Genomic DNA, 18,613 nt, shown 5'->3' with positions numbered 1-18,613 from the left:
GGAGGACCCACCTTGCCTGTGCGCCTGGAGGGCTGCGCTGGGTAACTTCGGGAAATGCGGAGAACTGGCATAGCGAGTCACACACCAATGCAAGACCGACACTCGATGTGGCTTTCCTTTGAAGAACAAAGGCAAAGAAAATTGGCTCACCAACGAGAATTAAGTGGTAACAATACACGGCACGGAAATCAAAATCAGTTCAAAACTGGCTCACTCAGAAAAATTTGATTCTGAAGAGGAAAGCTGAATTATGTGAGGCCTTTGAATAGTGGTGTTTTAGTTTAAAAGGCTTTTGTAAGGGGATTTTCGTGCTCGGAGAAAGGGAGAGGTGGTGAAGCCCAGCCCAGGCTTCCATCTCACTGCAGGTCTGCACAACCATGGGGGCTGGATCTGGGGGGGGTGCGCGCACATGTACACACACATTTGTGTAAGTACATGTGTATATGTGCACATAAATATGGAATCTAGCATCTAGGCCATTTTAGATCTCAGATTCACTGGCCTGGCTCCATCTCCAGCGACAGCACCCCTGTGTCCCTCCTCCAGACCCTGGGGCCACCCAGGGACATTGTGTCTTCAGGAAGAACTCACTTGGGCTTTGTGCTTCTCCCTTTCCTATAATTTGGTAGAAGCCTGGCAACCAGGGACAAAGTGTCCTAGGTCAAGACTACCGAGGGGTGAACAAGGGCAGAGTGTGGGCTGTGTTGGGGCACAGAAGGCAGAAGCGCACTGGGATGGGAGAAGAACGCTGGAGGAAGAGCTGGTTTATGAAGGGACCGAGGAAGTTGCAGTTCCCAGTTGACGGCACCAGGCTAGCCCTGAAGGTACCAGCAGCATGCCTGTCGGAGGGTACCAGGAGCGGCCTGATCCATCAAAAGAGATAAAGAGATGCAGACAAAGCCCCACAGGAGGGACATAGGCAGGGGTCCAGAGGTAGCAATGTCTGGATCTCCAAACATCCTCTGACCTCCTGTTGACACCTCTGCTGAGAGAACCCCAAGCAATCCAGGGGCCAGGGGAGCCCAACACTGCTGTCCCCAGAGGTCAGCACAGATGGCAGAGCAGGGAGGACGTCTTGGAAGGGCAGGTGGAGGACATCCAACTGCTTAGTGACTTTCCTTCTTGCTCTGACAAAACACCTGATAACAAAGAGAGAGAAGGTTTATTCTGGCTTCTGGCTTACAGCTCAAGAAGAGACATTCCACCAGAGTGAGGGAAGGGCCGCAGCAGGGAAGGGAGGCTGGCTGGACACCCTGCATTAGCAGTCAGGGAGCAGAGAGTGAACAGGAACTGGGTCCAAGTTACAAAACTTCAAGACCTGCCCTGAGTAACTCACTTTCTCCAGCAAGGCTACACGACTCCTTAAAGGCGCTACACCAAAGGGCGCCACCAGCCAGGGACCGAAGGTTCAGACACTCGTCACTTGTGGGATATTTCATATTCAAGCTGCAGCATCAGCCCAGGGTCATTTCCCAGAGGCCACAGCTTTCTGGCCTCCAGCCCGTGCAGCCTTTATAAGACACAACTTCTCTGGCCAATTTCAAAGCCAGGCTCCCTGCTGGGAATACCTGTTTGAACAAAGCCTTTATTGTCTGTTCCAACAGCAGGGCCCGAATTTAAAAAGCTTCATTTTCAGGACTGACTGGCTTTCGTCTGTCCAACCTGGAACTTACATTTTAAAGTCAAATAGAATTATTTAAACAAAGTATTTCTATGATAAGCACATAGTGCTTTTTTTTTTTTAGTCTGCTGCCCCCCCCCCCCAGCATTTCTAATAAGAAACCGAGGCCCATTCTGTGGCCAGCTCTTAAAACTCCCGTTTCTCTCAGCTTCTATTTGCCTGGCCTTTGTCTCTTTGGCCTGTCTGGTTTTGCTTGTGAACAGGCTGTGGAGGGGGCTCATTGGATGTCACCTGGCCCAGAGGACATACTGTCCTTAAGCAGTGTTCCTACCTCTGACATCTGCTTCTGGGCTTGGCACAGCCAGGTGCCGGCATCTGGGTTCGTAGACTACACACTTTCCCCCCGTGCCCGTCTCGTGCCCGTCTCGTTCCCTTCCTGAGGGCTCTTCTCCGACAGCAGCCAGCCTCAGCAGCACCCTCCCCAGCTCCAGGCCTGCGTTCCTCTCGGCTAGTCTCTGCCCCTGACATGCCATTCAAGTGGGGGTGCTGGTCAGCGTCTGCTCTCTTGGAAATCACACTTGCTCTGTACTGTCCTAGGCAAAGGGTGTCCCTCCAGCCAAATTCAGTTCTCCATGCCATGGGGCCCAAGAAGTGCCAGAGAGGTTGATGTTGATCTTGAGAGGTGGCCTACTGGTCACGGACACGAAGGAGCTGCTTTTCCACAGCCGCAGAGGCCAAAGCAGACAGAAAGGCCATGGATTCAGACACGGAACAGGTCCATCAGCTGGAAACTAAGCTCAGAGACTGTCTGTTCCCCATGGCTTCCAAGCAAACAAATAAATAGAATACAGACACTCTCATAAGAGTGAGCTACATTCTGTCTTAATGCTCCACGTGAGTCAGATGGAGGCATGTGATAGGCTGTCTTCTATCATTAGAGGGCTCTGACAGAATGTATGTTATGACAGGAAGGACACCAGCCTTGCCTGCTGTGTGACAGGAAAAAATACAAACACACGGGGCAGAATCAAAGTTGCTCTTTCCTAAAGGGAGACCCCCACGGTCCCTCTCTTCCCATCAGGGAAAGGTATGCAGCACTGCTGTCCACGTCCTAGAGAATTCCCCTGGAAGACCCCTCCCTGAGCTACACAGCCAGGTCCTCCACCGGTGGACAAAGTCTGTTCCTCAAAAGCTGCCTCTCAAACCTTTTGAGATACTGCAAGTTTAGGAGATGGTACATGGGTTCCTGTAGGACTGCAAATATAACTCCCAAAGCAAAGCACTTAAAGAAGCTAAGTCAACTCCCAAATTACCTTTTTTCTTTTCTTTTCTTTTTTCCGTGTATGATCTGGTATGTGGTGCATATGGTCATGAGTGGGTATGTATGCGCATGTGTGCTGGTACACCTGTACATGCGTGCATGTATAGACCCGAGGTTGATACCAGGTGTCTTTTTTAATTGTTCTCCACTTCATTTTGTTTGTTGGTTTGGTTTTTAATTTATTTTTATGTTTTTGTTTGTTTGTTTGAGATGGGGTCTCTCTGTGTAGATCTGGCTGTCCTGGAACTCACTTTGTAGAACAGGCTGGCCTTGAACTCACAGAGATCTGCCTGCCCCTGCCTCCTGAGTGCTGGAATTAAAGGCATGTGCCACCATGCCAGGCCACAGTTTGGCTTTTTTAATTAATTAATTTAGTGTGTGTGTGTGTGTGTGTGTGTGTGTGTGTGTGTGTGTTGCTTATGTGTGGGAGCATACATGCCACACTGGTGAGAGGATCAGAGGACAGACTTCTATCATGTGGAGTGTTGAAATCAGGTCATCAATTTGGGTGGCAAAACCTTTACCAACTGAGCCATCCTGCTAGTCCTCCACCTAGCTTTTGAGACAAGGCCCCTCAGTGAACCTGGAGCTCATCATGTTGGCTAGACTGGCTGGCCAGCAAGTCCCAGGGGTCCTCCTGTTTTCATCTCTCCAGCATGGGGATGACAGACTTGTGTCCCTGTTTTTTGTTTTGTTTTTAAGGTGGGTATAGAGAATCTGAACTCAGGCCTCCATGTTTGTGTGACAAGAAGCTTGCCAAATGAGTCACTTCCCCAGCCATCAGCTTCAATTTTAAATAAAATCCAACTTACACTGGATCTATTTGAATAATAGCTTCTCCGTGGGCAATGTGAACGTGGTTAGGAGGTGTGGCCTTGTTGGAGGAGGTGTGCCACTGGGGGCAGGATTTGAAGTTTCAAAAGACTGGTGCCTTTCACAGTGTTTCTTCCTCTGTCTCCTACTTGTAGATCAAGATGTAGCTCTCAGCTGTTCCTGCCACCATGCCTGTGCTCTGTATTATGGACTCTAACCCGCTGAATCCATAAGCTTCAAATAAACTTTCCTCTATAAGTTGCCTTGTTATGGTATCTTTCCACAGCAATAGAAAAGGAACCAAGATAAAGGGTAACATGGCAGTATGACCTGACCTGACTGACCACCGTGGTACCTTGGGAGCTCATAACATGAGGTGCAAGTACCTCTTTTAGCTTCTGAGTCAGTTTATGGGTGTGGTTCTTTTGGAGATGATCTGACAATCCTGTGGGGTTTGGAATGAAACTAGGTTATTACTTTATAAAGAGAAAACAAATTCCAGTTGCTTTTTTAAATTTTGTTTGGGAAGCTGAGAGAGGCATCCACTTACCCTGCTTAACCTGCAGTGGCAGGGCTGTTAACCTCGGAGGAAAGAGAACCTCCAACACCAGCTCATGATGTGTTTCCTGTCCAGTCTCAGTCCTTCCCCAGAGACAAGAGGCCAGCATTAGCTGTCTGGGAAGCATTCAGAGGACTTGCTAAAGTCACCTCTCCTTAACATAAAATGACATGCATGAAGACATCTGGGTTTATTGATTTAATCAATACGATGGGAGTGTAGCAGCAAGCCAATGCAAGCAATTACAAAATGTCCTACTTTTCTATGTTTAAAATAACTTGTCTTAAACAATCTATAGCAACTAGAAGCACAAGGACACGCGAGGGACTGCATCGCTTCTGCCACAATGCCTGTGGCCATTTTATTAGTAATCATCTAACGAAGTCTCCTAGGGCTAAGTGCACACAATCATTTACAACCTCCATCACTGGATTTGGCCTCTTGTTTTCCCTTATAAATAATTGTGCCTAAATATAAGAATTTGAGTAGAACTGAGCAAGTATGGCCCCAGGCTTGCACTGAGAGCACTTGTCCCCTAACCCTGGAACACCTGAAGCTGGCAAGAGCTGTAGCCTGCCCCAAGCATGCCCCACTGTCCTTTAGTGCCCCACGCAAGTTATGCTGCTTTGGTATCTAGCTTCAATTTTAAACTGGTGTAACCCATGCAGGGCTCAGCAGAGCCAAAGGCTAAAAGCTCGGTGCCATGCTGTCCCCCTCCTGTCCCCTCCCTTCAAGTGCTGGAGGAGTGGTCTGTTCTTGCACTGCACAGCACTAGACAGAACCTTAGAGCTTTTTCTTGCCTCGAGTCAAGGAAGAGGGTTTTATGGAGCTCTTAGCCTGGTTCGCAGTCCCGGAGCTTTTCTCAGGTTCAGCAGAAAGGAATTTGCTGGATGTTGAATATGAACTGCTCATGTCAACGCCATCTACATCTGACTTCTTGGCAGCAGTGGTGGGCTATGAATGAAAGAAAAGGCCTAAATAAATTTTCAGATGTAAAAAAAAAATATAGTAACTGAAGATAACAGGAAACAACAGCATTCCACGAGATTATGAGGCAGGAACATGCTCTAGCATTTGGGTAATACTGGTCAATCTGTAAAATTATCACTACATGCCCCAAAGGCTCTTTTACCTCCTTCAAGAGAACCAAGGCACTTAGAGCTTCTGATGAAACCAAAAGGTTGTTTAAAGCTCTGCCATGGAAAATCCACTAAAGATCCCTGCAGGTCTGCACAGGGACATCCACCTGGACACAAATGCACCATCACATTCCATTCCTTCAGACTTCCAGACATCTACAGTATGATTATTCTTCCTAACATGGGCACAAAGTTGCTGCACTTGACCTACCCTCACACTAGCAACTCCTTTCCTGCATTTATTCTCGGGATAGGCTTCTTGTACCAGTCAAGCAGGCAGCTTTGTAGATTTCTTTGAGGCTCAACTCCTCACTGGTCAAAGGGGTAAAACAACATTTGAATGCTCACTTCAAGGGGTGTTGGTAGGAATGAAGTGAGAAGGTAGCCAAGAGAACTGCATGGAGTTTACAGCAGGAAAGCACCAGTCAGAGGTGACCTGTGCTCTCAGGTCATCCCACTCTGCAGGACAGGAAGCAGCAGCCCAGATCCTGTAGTCACAGGGAGACAGGGTTCACTTTGACCTTAGGTTCATTTAAAGAGTGATCATTTTAATTAAGTGAAGCTGAGCAGAGAGTTCTAAAGAGCAGGGACTGTCCCAGGAGACCTGCAAAGCAGGTCAGAGCAAGCTTACACTACCCAGAACGACACGGGAAAGGGCATGCATGCAACATTTTAGATAGCTGAGTACTGTTTTCAAAGAGCGGGGGAGATCACACGGCACTAGACAAATTGCTCGGGTGTTTCCTTGATCTTCCTGGCTTTAGGAGATGGAAATTTGTATTTATACATTTGAACAATGAATAGAAGTTCCCAGGGCTGCAGCAAAACTAAAGGGCATCTCCACTCTGGTGCCTATATTTCAAGAAAGAGGTGTGTCACAGGTGTTGATCGTAGTCATCCATGCAGCAGGCTTCCTCAGAACATCCCTCATGCCTGACTCTACAGGAGTGATTCTTGAGCAGGCAGCACTCTAAGAGTGTCCCATACCTTGAAAAAAATTGTATAAAGTTTGACATGTAAAAGGTCGTTTCCTCTATTCTTCTCAAAATATGCAAGTTGCCTCCACTGAATTCTTTCCAGAAACAGATAATTGAAAAGTCTTTACCATTTGCTAATGGAGCTCCTATCACCTTGTTGAAAATTCACATTCATTAACAGGGCACAAACACCACCTTGACATCCTGGTGTCCTGGTGTCTGGCTGGGGACCACTTGCTTTTCTGAGACATGGGATTCATATGGAATGTTCAATTCATAAAATTTAACTAACTTTACACACAAATACTAGCTAAAGGTGAAGCCAAAAGCAACCCTCACCCCATTAGACATTATAACTTGGATACTGAGTAGTTAAAGAAATGCTTTATCATGTGTCCACTACAACTAGCTAGCATTCTGTGAAATAGGAGCAGAGGTTTAGTCATTGGCTTTTACATGTATATTCATGTCTGGTTGAATGTTTCCATTCTTTAGTGTTCCACTTTTGTGGTTTTTTTTTTTTTAAATTTACATTTATTCATTGACTGTTTGTTGACTGTTCAATGAAGTGATTGACTGTAGGTATTGTGTGTGCATGTGTGAAGGTCAGAGGACAACTTGTAGTAATCAGTTCTCTCCTTCCACCATGTGAGTTCCAGAGATCAAACTGGGGTCCTCATGCTTGGTAGGAAGAACCTTTACCTGCTGTGGTGGTTTGAAAGAAAATGGCCCCTGAAGGGAGTGGCACTATTAGGAGGTGTGGCCTTGTTGGAGGAAGTGTGTCAGTATGGGGGCAGGTTTTGAGGTCTCTTTTGCTCAAGCTTCACTCATTGTGATACTGAGTCCACTTCGTGTTGCCAGATGTAGGACTCTCAGCTACGTCTCTAGCACCATGTCTGCCTACATGCTGCCATGTCCCACCATGATGATCTAAGCTCCCACCTCAATTAAATGTTTTCCTTTATAAGAGTTGCTGTGGTCATGGTGTCTCTTCACAGCAATAGAAACCCTAACTGGACATCTGCTGACCACCTAACTGGCCCTACCACAACTTTTAATGTACTTGACTCAGAGGCTACAGTCACCAGGAGGAAACACTATGTCTCTACATTCTTGGATCCAACTCTATATGCTCTAGAACTTTCTTCTTGAATACAGTATCTCAATGTAGTTTTAGAATTTTATGAAAAAAATGTAGTAGGAGAAATGAAACAGCCACAGTATCTAGTTGATTTTGATGTAAAAACAGGACATTTCTGTTTTCTTATACAGCAAGATAAGAAAAATTACATCCCTCAGCAACATGTGTTGATTTACAATTTTAGTGATCTTTAAAAAATACATAGAACGGCTGGGTGGTGGTGGCGGCGCACCCTTTAATCCCAGCACTTGGGAGGCAGAGCCAGGTGGATCTTTGTGAGTTTAAGGCCAGCCTGGTCTACAGAGTGAGATCCAGGAAAGGCACAAAGCTATACAGAGAAACCCTGCCTCGAAAAACCAAAAAAAAAAAAAAAAAAAACATAGAACATACTCATGGTTTAATAAAAATCTCTTCCTTGCCTCCTAGTTAACTCAAACCCAGCCTCATAAACACACCCAATGTTGTCCATTTGCAGTGTACATCTTCTCCATGTACCAACAAGCAAATTGGTGCATTTCAGTTTCAATCGTCACTTCCATGGGGAGCAGGTCAAAACTTCCCATGTCTCAGCCTATTTCATCCCCAGCTTTCTTTCACCCCTTCAAACCAATGGTAGTGCACTACAAACATTTCTTCACACCTTGATGCCCTTTGCTCATAGAATCCATCATCTCTCTCTTCAACTGGACTCCTGAAGCTTGCAGATAGTCTAAATTCATATGACTTGCTTGGTCTTTCTTCAGGTTGGGCAGTGAATCTCTTGAGTGCATAGGCCATAGGTACTGGGCCAGTCCCTTCACAGCAGAGATTCCACTGGTCTCCACTCTTTTACTGGTACTAATGGTACTGAGAAGTGCAATTCTGAGGCAGATGTACATATTCATACTTTCCTCCTCAGCAGAGAATGCCTGTTTTCTTTGTCAGTCTTAGGCTGATGCATACTAAAATTGGTATAGTCAAAGATAAATAATTATTTTTATTTATGTGTAAGTGTATGCTGCGTGTGTGAGGGTACTCATGGAGCTGGAAGAGGGCATTGGATCTCTTGCAACTGGAGTCACAAGCACTCTGTGAGCCACATGGGTGCTGGGAACCCAACTCAAGTCCCATGGAAGAGCAGTGAGGTTTCCTAACCGATGGGCTGTCTCTCCAGTCCCAACAGCCATATTTTATTTTATTTATTTATTTTTACAAGTCTTATTTTATTTTTTTAATTAAGAAATTTTTTACTCATTTTACATACAAACCACAGATCCCCCTCTCTTCTGTCCTCCCATCCCCCAGCCTTCCTCCCCAACCCACCCCCTATTCCCTCCTCAGACAAGGTTAGGCCTCCCATGGGGAGTCAGCAGAGCCTAGTACATTCAGATGAGGCAAGTTCAAGCCCCTCCCCCTGCATCAAGGCTATGCAAGGTGTCGTCCCCCCCCCATAGGTATTAGACTCCAAAAAGCCAGCTCATGCACCAGGAATGGGTCTTGATCGTACTGCCAGGGGGCCCCTTAGGCAGACCAAGCTACACAACTGTTTCCTATATGCAGAGGGCCTAGTCCAGTCCTATGGAGGCTCCACAGCTGTTGATCTAAAAGTTCATGAGTTCCCACTAGTTTGGTTTGGTTGTCTTTGTAGGTTTCCCCATCATGATCTTGATGCCCCTTGCTCAGTTTCAGAAGGTCCCATTTATTAATTGTTGCTCTCACTGTCTGTGCTGCTGGTGTTATATTTAGGAAGTGGTCTCCTGTGCCAATGTGTTCAAGGCTACTTCCTACTTTCTCTTCTATCAGGTTCAGTGTAACTGGATTTATGTTGAGGTCTTTGATCCACTTGGACTTGAGTTTTGTGCATGTTAATAGATATGGATCTATTTGCAATCTTCTACATGTTGACATCCAGTTACACCAGCACCATTTGTTGAAGATGCTTTCTTTTTTCCACTGTACAGTTTTGGCTTCTTTGTCAAAAATCAAGTGTTCATAGGTGTGTGGATTAATGTCAAGGTCTTCAATTCAATTCCGTTGGTCCACATGTTAGTTTTTATGCTAATACCAAGCTATTTTTATTACTATAGCTCTATAGTAGAGCTTGAGGTCAGGGATGGTGATGCCTCCAGAAGTTGCTCTATTGTACAGGACTGTTTTAGCTATCCTGGGTTTTTTGTTTTTCCATACGAAGTTGAGTATTGTCCTTTCCAGGTCTGTGAAGAATTGTGTTGGGATTTTGATGCAGATTGCATTGAATCTGTAGATTGTTTTTGGTAAGATTGCCATTTTTACTATGTTAATTCTACCTATCCATGAGCATGGGAGATCTTTCCATTTTCTGATATCTTCTTCAATTTCTTTCTTCAGAGACTTAAAGTTCTTGCCATACAGGTCTTTCACTTGCTTAATTAGCGTTACCCCAAGGTATTTTATATTATTTGTGGCTGTTGTAAAGGGTGATGTTTCTCTGATTTCTTTCTCAGCTCATTTATCATTTGCATATAGGAGAGCTACTGATTTTTTTTTTTTAGTTAATCTTGTATCCTACCACATTATTGAAGGTGTTTATCAGCTGTAGGAGTCCCCTGGTAGAATTTGGGGTCACTTATGTATACTATCATATCATTTGCAAATAGTGAAAGTTTGACTTCTTCCTTTCCTATTTATATCCCCTTGATCTCCTTTTGTTGTCTTATTACTCTAGCTACAACTTTGAGTACTATATTGAATAGATATGGCGAGAGTGGACAGCCTTGTCTTGTTCCTGATTTTAGTAGAATCACTTTGAGTTTGACTCCATTTAATTTGATACTGGCCCGACAGCCATATTTTAAATAAGTCTCAGAATTTGCTTGAAGTCATGATATCTGTCCTTCCACTCCCTGTTAGCATCAATGCAAATACATTTACTTTTATGTAAACATTACTGCATAGACACTTCTGTGTCTGTGGAGGAGATACTCTGCATTCCCAACACTTTTTGCACACTGTAGTTACATCAAAGCTAGTGGGCAACCATTAAGGACACAGAGTCCTAAGTGTTTTTTTTAGAGTCTGAGTGTCCCCTGTGCTTCCTTGCTGGAACCATCTCTGACGTCAGCACATCACAGGGCCAGAACCATCATGCTGTGCCCTTTGGGGCAGATTCTCTTCATAGGGAACCAAGCCTCTCCTCTCCTTAGAATGTAAATGGCTGAGGCAAATCCCAGCTCCCAGGGTTTTTCTAGAATTGTATCAATCTTATTTTTTCAGGGATTTCTTTGTTTAGGTTAAGGATCATCTAAGTTCGGGGCTTCACCTTTCCTTCTCTCGTGGCTGCTGGGATTCCCTCAGGGATCTTTGTTGCCACTGATGCAATTTTACAGTTTTGTAAGTAATAGGACAGAGAAATGAAAAGTGAAATTGCCAGGGCTATGAGATCTTACAGGTCATGAAAGGCAAACAGAAGGACAGGCGCTCCTGTAAGCTTGCCCAGAGCTGGAGAAAGAGGGGAAAGCCCCTGGATGGCCATCATGAGACTGCAGGCCATCTATTTGTCAGCCCATGAGAGAACTGAAGAATCACTGCCATCTGTGTACTGCAGACAGGGCATGTTAAAGCAATGGCCAAGAACCTACTGCCATCAGAAAACATCTGCAGAATCAGGAGGAAACCCCATATCCTTACATAAACCACCATGAAGTCATACCAGCCTGCAGAGATAGGAGGGACCAGAATCATTTTACCAACTGGCTACTAATATGACTAACAGATTGGAATTTCTTTAGAAGTTCTTCAGCCTAACAAGATACAGAAAGGAATATATAAGAAAGTAAGGGAAAAAATACTTTAGGGCTGGAAAGATTGCTGCCCAAGTTTGAGGACAAGTGTTTGGATCCCCAGGAACCATGTAACAGTTGAAAAGCCACCCATAATCACAGCTCTTGGGAGACAGAGTCAGGGGATCCCTGGAGCAAGCTGGTTATCTAAATTAGCCAGAATTGGCAAGTTTGGGCTCAAAAAGAGAGTTGAGCATGGCCAAGGAAGGTATTTGATATAAACTTCAGGCCTCCAATGCACCTCATTTACACATGTGCTCACACATATAGGAACACACACACACACACACACACACACACACACACACACACACACACACACAGACCCCACATATGCATGCAAGAATAACAATAAAAGAAAAGCAAAACTACAGCATGGAATGAGGAAGGGGCAGATCTAGCACTGTGGAGCTACATGTCAGTTCTGTGTGCCATGATCAGGGTGGTCATGCCAGGGCCACTCTAGCAGCTTTTCATCTGTTCATCTGTGACAGAGTCTTAGCATTTGAGACAGCTGGAGAGTAGCTGGTCTGACTGCATTTGGAGAGGTGGGAAAGATGACCCCACAAGTCGCCCCACCAGTTTTGCCTTTTTCTAATTCAGCACCCTTGGCCTGATTTCTGCAGTTCGTATTATTAATCAGGAAAGGGGCCTGTGTGTGCAAGGGAAGATATGTAACAAGAGACTGGGCTGAATACACACATTTCACTGCTCACTGGTGTAACTTCAACCTGATGAACTTATCTGGTGATAATAGATGCAAAGCCTGTGAGCTCTCGGCACATCCTGCAAGTTAATACCAGAGTGTGATTACTAGAAACTGTTACCATTCCTCTGAATTTTGAGTAAAATACATGCTATTTAAGTAAAGTGGTTTATCACCATAGCAACCACTTCTAGAGTCACACATTCAAATTATAGGCCTGCACAAGGTCCAAGTGACAAAATTCTGATACAAGTTTTCTGCTATAGTTTTGCTCACAATGGTCACCCATCTTATCTCATGTTCGTGTGGTTTTCAGAAGACAGAAGAAAAGGAAAGGAAAGCAGGAATGAGAGAAGTCAACTTGAAAAGATACAGTCTTTCTTTTACAAGGTTACCCACATAAAGATCTGGGTCTTGCATGGAGTTAATGAAAGTAAAATTTAACTTGCAAATTAGAGGAAGATGTAAATAGCTTTCTTTTCTTTGCAGTGAGGGTATAATTTATATACAGTAGAATACCCGAATCACAAGTATGCTCTGAGGAGTTCTGACAGACAGACAGACCCAGGTAACCGACACACAGTGAAGAGACACAGCAGCTCAGGGTGTCAGGAGGTGCTCCATGGGAGGGCACTTAGGACACACAGGTCCTGGGTTCAATCTCCAGCCTGAAAATAAACCCTTCGAAGATCCCTTGTGTTCCCTCTCCTTCCTCTTATTTTATTCCGGGGCCACAAGTGTTCTGATATTTTTAGACATAATTAGTTTTGACTCTTAAAACATCATATAAATGAGAGAAGAGTACAATGTGTGAACCTTTGTGTCTGATTTCTTTTGCTTAAAATGTTAGTTGAAATTTAATTAAAAATTTTGTGGAGCTGGGGAACTGGCTCAGCAATTAAGGGTGCATACTGCTCTTGTTAACAAGAGTTTGGGTCACTGCACCCAGGTCAGATGGCTTACAATAGGCTGCGACTCCAGCTCTGGGGGACTGGATACCTGCTTCTGGTCTCTGTGGATACCCGAACTCACAGTCGCATCCCCACCCCCCACACACTTTAAATCAATTTTAAAATCTGAAGTTTTTAAATTATGTATGTGTGCATGTGTGCAATTTATGCATGTAGGTGTGTGTGCCCATGTGTGTGCCTGTGAAGGCCAGTGGTTAACATTAAGTGTCTTCCTCTATTACTCTTCATCTTACTTGTTATATATTTTTATTTTATGTGTGAGTGTCTGAATGTATGATGTGCACCACATGCATACAGGAAACCAAGGAAACCAGAAGAGGGTATTGGATTTCCTAGAATTGCAGTTACAGGAAATTATAAATGGCCATGTTGGTGCTAGGAACAAAACTCAGGTCCGATGGAAGAGCAGCCAGTGCTCTTAACTGCTGAGCCATCTGCCCAACCCCTACCTCATTTTCTAGATTAGTGGTCCAACAATGCCCTGGGATCCTCCTGTCTCCAGTTCTCAGTGCTAGGATCATAGGCATGTGCCACACACACCTGGCTTCCCACACCCCCCACCCCCCAAAACAGGGTTTCTCTGTGCAGCATTGGTTCCTATCCTAGATCTGGCTCTGTAGCCTAGACTGGCCTTGAACTCACAGAGATCCGCCTGGCTCTGCCTCCTGAGTGCTGGGATTAAAGGTGTGTGCCAGCACCACCTGGCACACCTGGCGTTTTACATATGTGCTGGGGATCTGAACTCTGGGTCTTATTTTTGCGTAACAAATACTTTACCCATTGGATCATCTCTCCACCCCTAGTTAAATTCTATATATATTCTATACTGATATAATAATTTGCAGATTATTATATTAAGGTTTTACATATTCATCTAGGCATTGATAATTCATTTTTCTTGCCAAGTAGTATTCTAATAATATGCTATACTCCATTATAATAACAAGCCATTATATGTTTGCCCATTCTTCAATTAATGGACATTTGGACTGCTTCTGTTTTTAGGCTATGTAATAAGTTTTTATAAACCTATCCTACAAATCTTTTTGGGTAGTTTACAAATCTTTCTATAAATTTAGGATTGCTGGGTGAATGGCAAGTGGATGTTTAACTTTATAAGTAGCACCAATTTGTATTTTGAAAGGATTCCTCAGATGGTATGTTTGAATTTCTATCAGCAATGTAAGAAAAGTATACTTGTTCCATGTCCATGGCGACATTCAGACTGGCTAGTCCTTAATTCTGGAGACTCTACTATGTATGTATAATGTCTTGTTACAGCATTTACATTTTCCTTACAGCTGTGATGCGAGGCATCTGTAAGGTACTGTTGGCTCTGTCTATACTGCCTATTCAAGTCTTGTGATGTTTGTTTGTTTTTTGAGGCAGGGTTTTTCTGTGTAGTCCTGGCCATCCTGGAACTCACTCTATAGACCAGGCTGGTCTTGAACTCACAGAGATCTGCCTACCTCCCAAGTGCTAGTATCAAAGGCATGTGCTACCACAGCCCAAAAACTGAGTTGCCTTATTATTGTTTAGAGATAGTAACTGTCTTAGTTACTGTTCTGTTGCTCTTAAGGGAAAGCATAACTCTTATGAAAGAAAGCATTTAATTGGGGACTTGCTTACAGTTTCAGAGGATTAGTCCTTTTTCATCATAGTGGGAAGCAGACAGGCATGATGCTGAGCAGTAGCTAAGAGCTTTACATCCTGACCCACAAGCAGGAGGCAGAGAGACAAGGAGACTGGGCCAGGCAGATTTTGGAACCTTGAAGCCCATTCCCGGTGACACACCTCCTTCAACAAGGACACACCTAATCCTTTCTTAAACAGTCCACAAACTAGGGACTAGACATTCAAATATGTGGCCTATGGGGACCATTTTCATTCAAACCACACAGTAACAGTCATATTTTGGATATAAGTCCTTTGTTAAATGAAGTTTTGGAAGTATTTTCCCTCTGCTTGGTCATTGCTTTCCTTATCTGCTTTCAGTGAGCAGATATATTTATTTTTTAGGAAGCCCATCCAATCAACTTTAAAAATCGGTATCTGTGTCCTAAGAAATCTTCGACTACTTATTGGATAAAAATAGTCTCTTATGATTTATCCTAGGAATTTCATAGTTTAGCTTTTAGATTTATATCTAGCTATCACAAACTAATTTTCATATTCATTTTCAGCTAGGAGATCAAATTTCATTTTCCATTATATAGCTGGCCTAACATTCTAGCACTATTTATTAAAAAGACCACTCCTTCTCCATTGAATGTTTCAAAGACTTTCAAATCAACTGGTCATATAAGTATGGGTTTGTTTCTGTAGGCCTACTTTTATCTATCATCTACGTGTCTGTCTTGAGACAAACACCACTTGCTATTGACTACTGCAGTTATATAGTAAGTGTTAAAATCAGACGATGTAAATAAATCCTGAAAATGCTGATCCAGGTCTTAATATACTTACAAATAAATTTTAATTAGAAAATTTTATTTTAATCAGAAAATCAAATAATCATTTCAATTGGGATTGGTTTAGTTATAAATCAACTGGGAAGAAATGACATCCTAACAGTACCGACTATTTCAATGCTTGAACATGGTATATCTCTCCATATGTGTCAGCTCATCTTAGCTCAAGAATATTTTGTAAATTTGGGTGTAAAATATTTTGTGCATAGTTTATTTTCTTAATCACTTTATTTTGTAATAGAATTCTAAATTACATGCTGTTTTTGTTCAAAGTTTCTGTGTCTGTATTTATGAGAGATGCTGGCTAACAATTTTCTTCTCTTCTAATATCCTTGCCATGTTTATATTAACATTGTTCTTACCATATAAATTTTTTTGTGCAAAAGGCTCAAAGGTTTATATGAGTTTCCTCTTATTTCTTTATTAAACACTTAAAGGAATTAACCATTGAACTCATTTGAGAATGAAACTTTATTTATAGGAAAGATTGTAATTTAAATATTTTATTTACAAATAAATATAAAATGATTTAGGTTTTCCATTTTTTTGTATATCTGTTTCAGTAGTTTCTAAAATGGCATTGATGATTTCACTTCAATTTTCTAAGCTGGCATGGTGGTTCATATCTGTAATCTCCACATTTAGAGGTAGAGGCAGGAAAATTCCTGCAAGTTCAAGGCTAGTGTGTTCTATGTAGCATGTTCCAGATCAGCCTGTCTCAATGACCCCACCTCTCCAAAATCCCTCAAAAATTAAAAAAAAAGACCTTTTTCCACTTGATGACATTATTTGTGAGTATCAGTGACTCTGACGCTGATTGATGGGAAGGAAGTAGGATAAAGACCAAATGGAAAGTGACAGCCTGAGTGGAGCCTCGGGGACTATCAGAGCGATCATAAACTGTCTGGTACATGGGTACCTGGAACTCAAGGGGAAATGAAGAATGGTAGGTCTTCACCAAACAGCTGAAGGTCAAATTCACCCATTCATAAAGCACAGCCAACCCCGAGCAAGATTATTGTGAAAAACATGCTTAGCAATATCATAGTTCCAAAGATAGAGAGAAAAGTGACATGATGCACATAAGGAAAGAATGTCTTGATCTAACAGACTCCTAAGAAAACTTGACAGTCAGAAGACACAGGAACAATCTTTAAAATGTGGACCCAAATCACCAACCAACCAAATAAAATAGACAAGAACCCGTCAGACCTAAACTTCTACAAACAAGGAAGCTCCTAAAATGTTAAAGGTGAAACAGAGATGTTTCCAGCCAATGGAGGGGACTCAGCAGCAGACAGCAGCAGCGGGAATGCAAAGGAGCCATGGATCTGAAGGGAAATGATGCCAGATGGAAACCCAGACCCTAGGAAGGAAAGAAGAACAGCGCAAATGCAAATAGCTGGGTAAATAGAAAAGACATTTTTGCTCTTAATTTCTGGAAAATATACATGACAGTTTAAAATTAAAATGATACATTTTTTGTGTAGTTTATAATTGTGTAGATAAAATACATGCAACAATTATAGTACAAAGGCAGAGATGAAGAGACCAAAAGAACACATGTGGAAGGGAGGCATAATTCATTATAGTTAGTTCTCTGCCACACAGTCAAACAGCCATAGGCCCTAGGGGCATCTGAGCAAAAGGTGGGCTTGGGAGGCAAGGAAACAAAGATGACTGTGGGTAAGCTGGCACTGAAGCCTTAGCCTCGTCTAGGAAGTTCTCAGGTGGCAGTAGTGACCAACTGTTTCTTGGAATAAAAGACTTGCTGTGGACAGCAGTCAGGTTTGCTTACTCACAGGGCCACCATCTATCACAGTGAAAAGATGCAAAGCATGACCAGAAAAAAGAAAAAAGGAGACCAGGCATGGCAGCACTCAGCACTAAGGAGGTAGAGGCAAGAGGATCTCTGTGGATTCGAGGCCAGGCAGGGCTACATAGTGAGTCCTTCTCAAAACAAAACAGAAAAGAAAGGAAAGGAAAAGAAGGGGAAAGTGCATGGGACAAAGTTTGGTGACACAGGACACAAGCTTCTGGGTGTCACTGGAGTCACTCAGGTTGCATGCCATCTGCTGAAGTCAGTTGTAACTGTGTGCAGAAGCTGATGCAAAGGCCATGGAGGGGTGCTGCTTACTGGCTTGTTCCCCATGGCTTGCTCAGCCTGCTTTTTTATAGAACTCAGGACCACGAGCCCAGGGATGGCACCAGCCACAATGGGCTGGGCCCTCCCCTATCAAAATTATGAAAATGTCCTGCAGGCTTACCTACAACCTGACATTATGGAGGAAATTTCTTAATTGAAACTAGACAGTACAGAGACAGATGCCCTATTGCAATACTTCAATACTAGAATATGAAAATGGACAAAATTATGGAAATACCATCAGATTTTCACATTATAACCAATTCTTTTGGACTCAGAAGCTAAGTTTTAATTTTTCAGGAAAGAAAATGTTTCATGCTATTCAACTAAAATTACAAGAAAGCTTGACTTTTTCATCCTGAAAGTATCATCATAAAGTGCCTTGTCAAGTGCCACTCATTTGAAAACAAATTTGAAGAAGTATATGGTGAGACCTCCTCTGTACTGAATCTTTCCACCATGCCCAAGGTGAGTGGAGGTAGAACACTGTTACTTACGGAAAGAGGAAGGCCCTCAGTTTGACTGCTCTGGTTATAAACAAATTTTCACTTTCTCTGTTCTGCCATTGTCTTTTTTTATTATTAACTCATAATTTGTCTTTCCAAGTTATATGACTAAAATGCACTTATGATGTATATTTCTTTTATTGTTATTATTTGTTTTGTATTAATTTATTCTCTCATATGTAGCATGAATCTTAAAAGGTCTTAATAATAAAATCAAACCCAGGGCCAGGTATTGGGTTAAATGCTGGAAGATCAGAGAAGCAGAACAAGCCACAGCTTCCTCACCCCACCAGTTCCTCAGCTGATCCTGTTTCCTCAGACTGGAAGCCTCTGAGTCCTCATCCAGAATGAATCTCAGCTGACTGTTGTTCAAAAGCATAAAACCTTAACCAGCTCTAGTTCCTCGTCCTCACGCCTTAAATACCTTTCTGCTTTCTGCCATCAC

General features: G+C 43.0%; 1 protein-coding gene across 2 annotated transcripts in view; it reads right to left on the bottom strand.

Moving 5' to 3' along the window:
• Window positions 1-4,639: 4,639 nt before the first annotated feature.
• The window catches only part of Stk33 (serine/threonine kinase 33), a 181,062-nt gene continuing 167,088 nt past the window's right edge, over window positions 4,640-18,613 (bottom strand). For both annotated transcript variants that reach the window (XM_037211668.1, XM_028894607.2), the window contains exon 13: window positions 4,640-5,268. In XM_037211668.1, the coding sequence (XP_037067563.1) occupies window positions 5,098-5,268 (171 nt within the window). In that variant the 3' untranslated portion in view covers window positions 4,640-5,097. The remainder of the gene's footprint in view (window positions 5,269-18,613) is intronic.

Source organism: Peromyscus leucopus, chromosome 1 (assembly GCF_004664715.2).
Source record: "Peromyscus leucopus breed LL Stock chromosome 1, UCI_PerLeu_2.1, whole genome shotgun sequence".
Classification (NCBI taxonomy): Eukaryota; Metazoa; Chordata; class Mammalia; order Rodentia; family Cricetidae; genus Peromyscus; species Peromyscus leucopus.
Note: the sequence above shows the minus strand (reverse complement) of the source record. Positions and strands in the feature narration are given on the sequence as shown.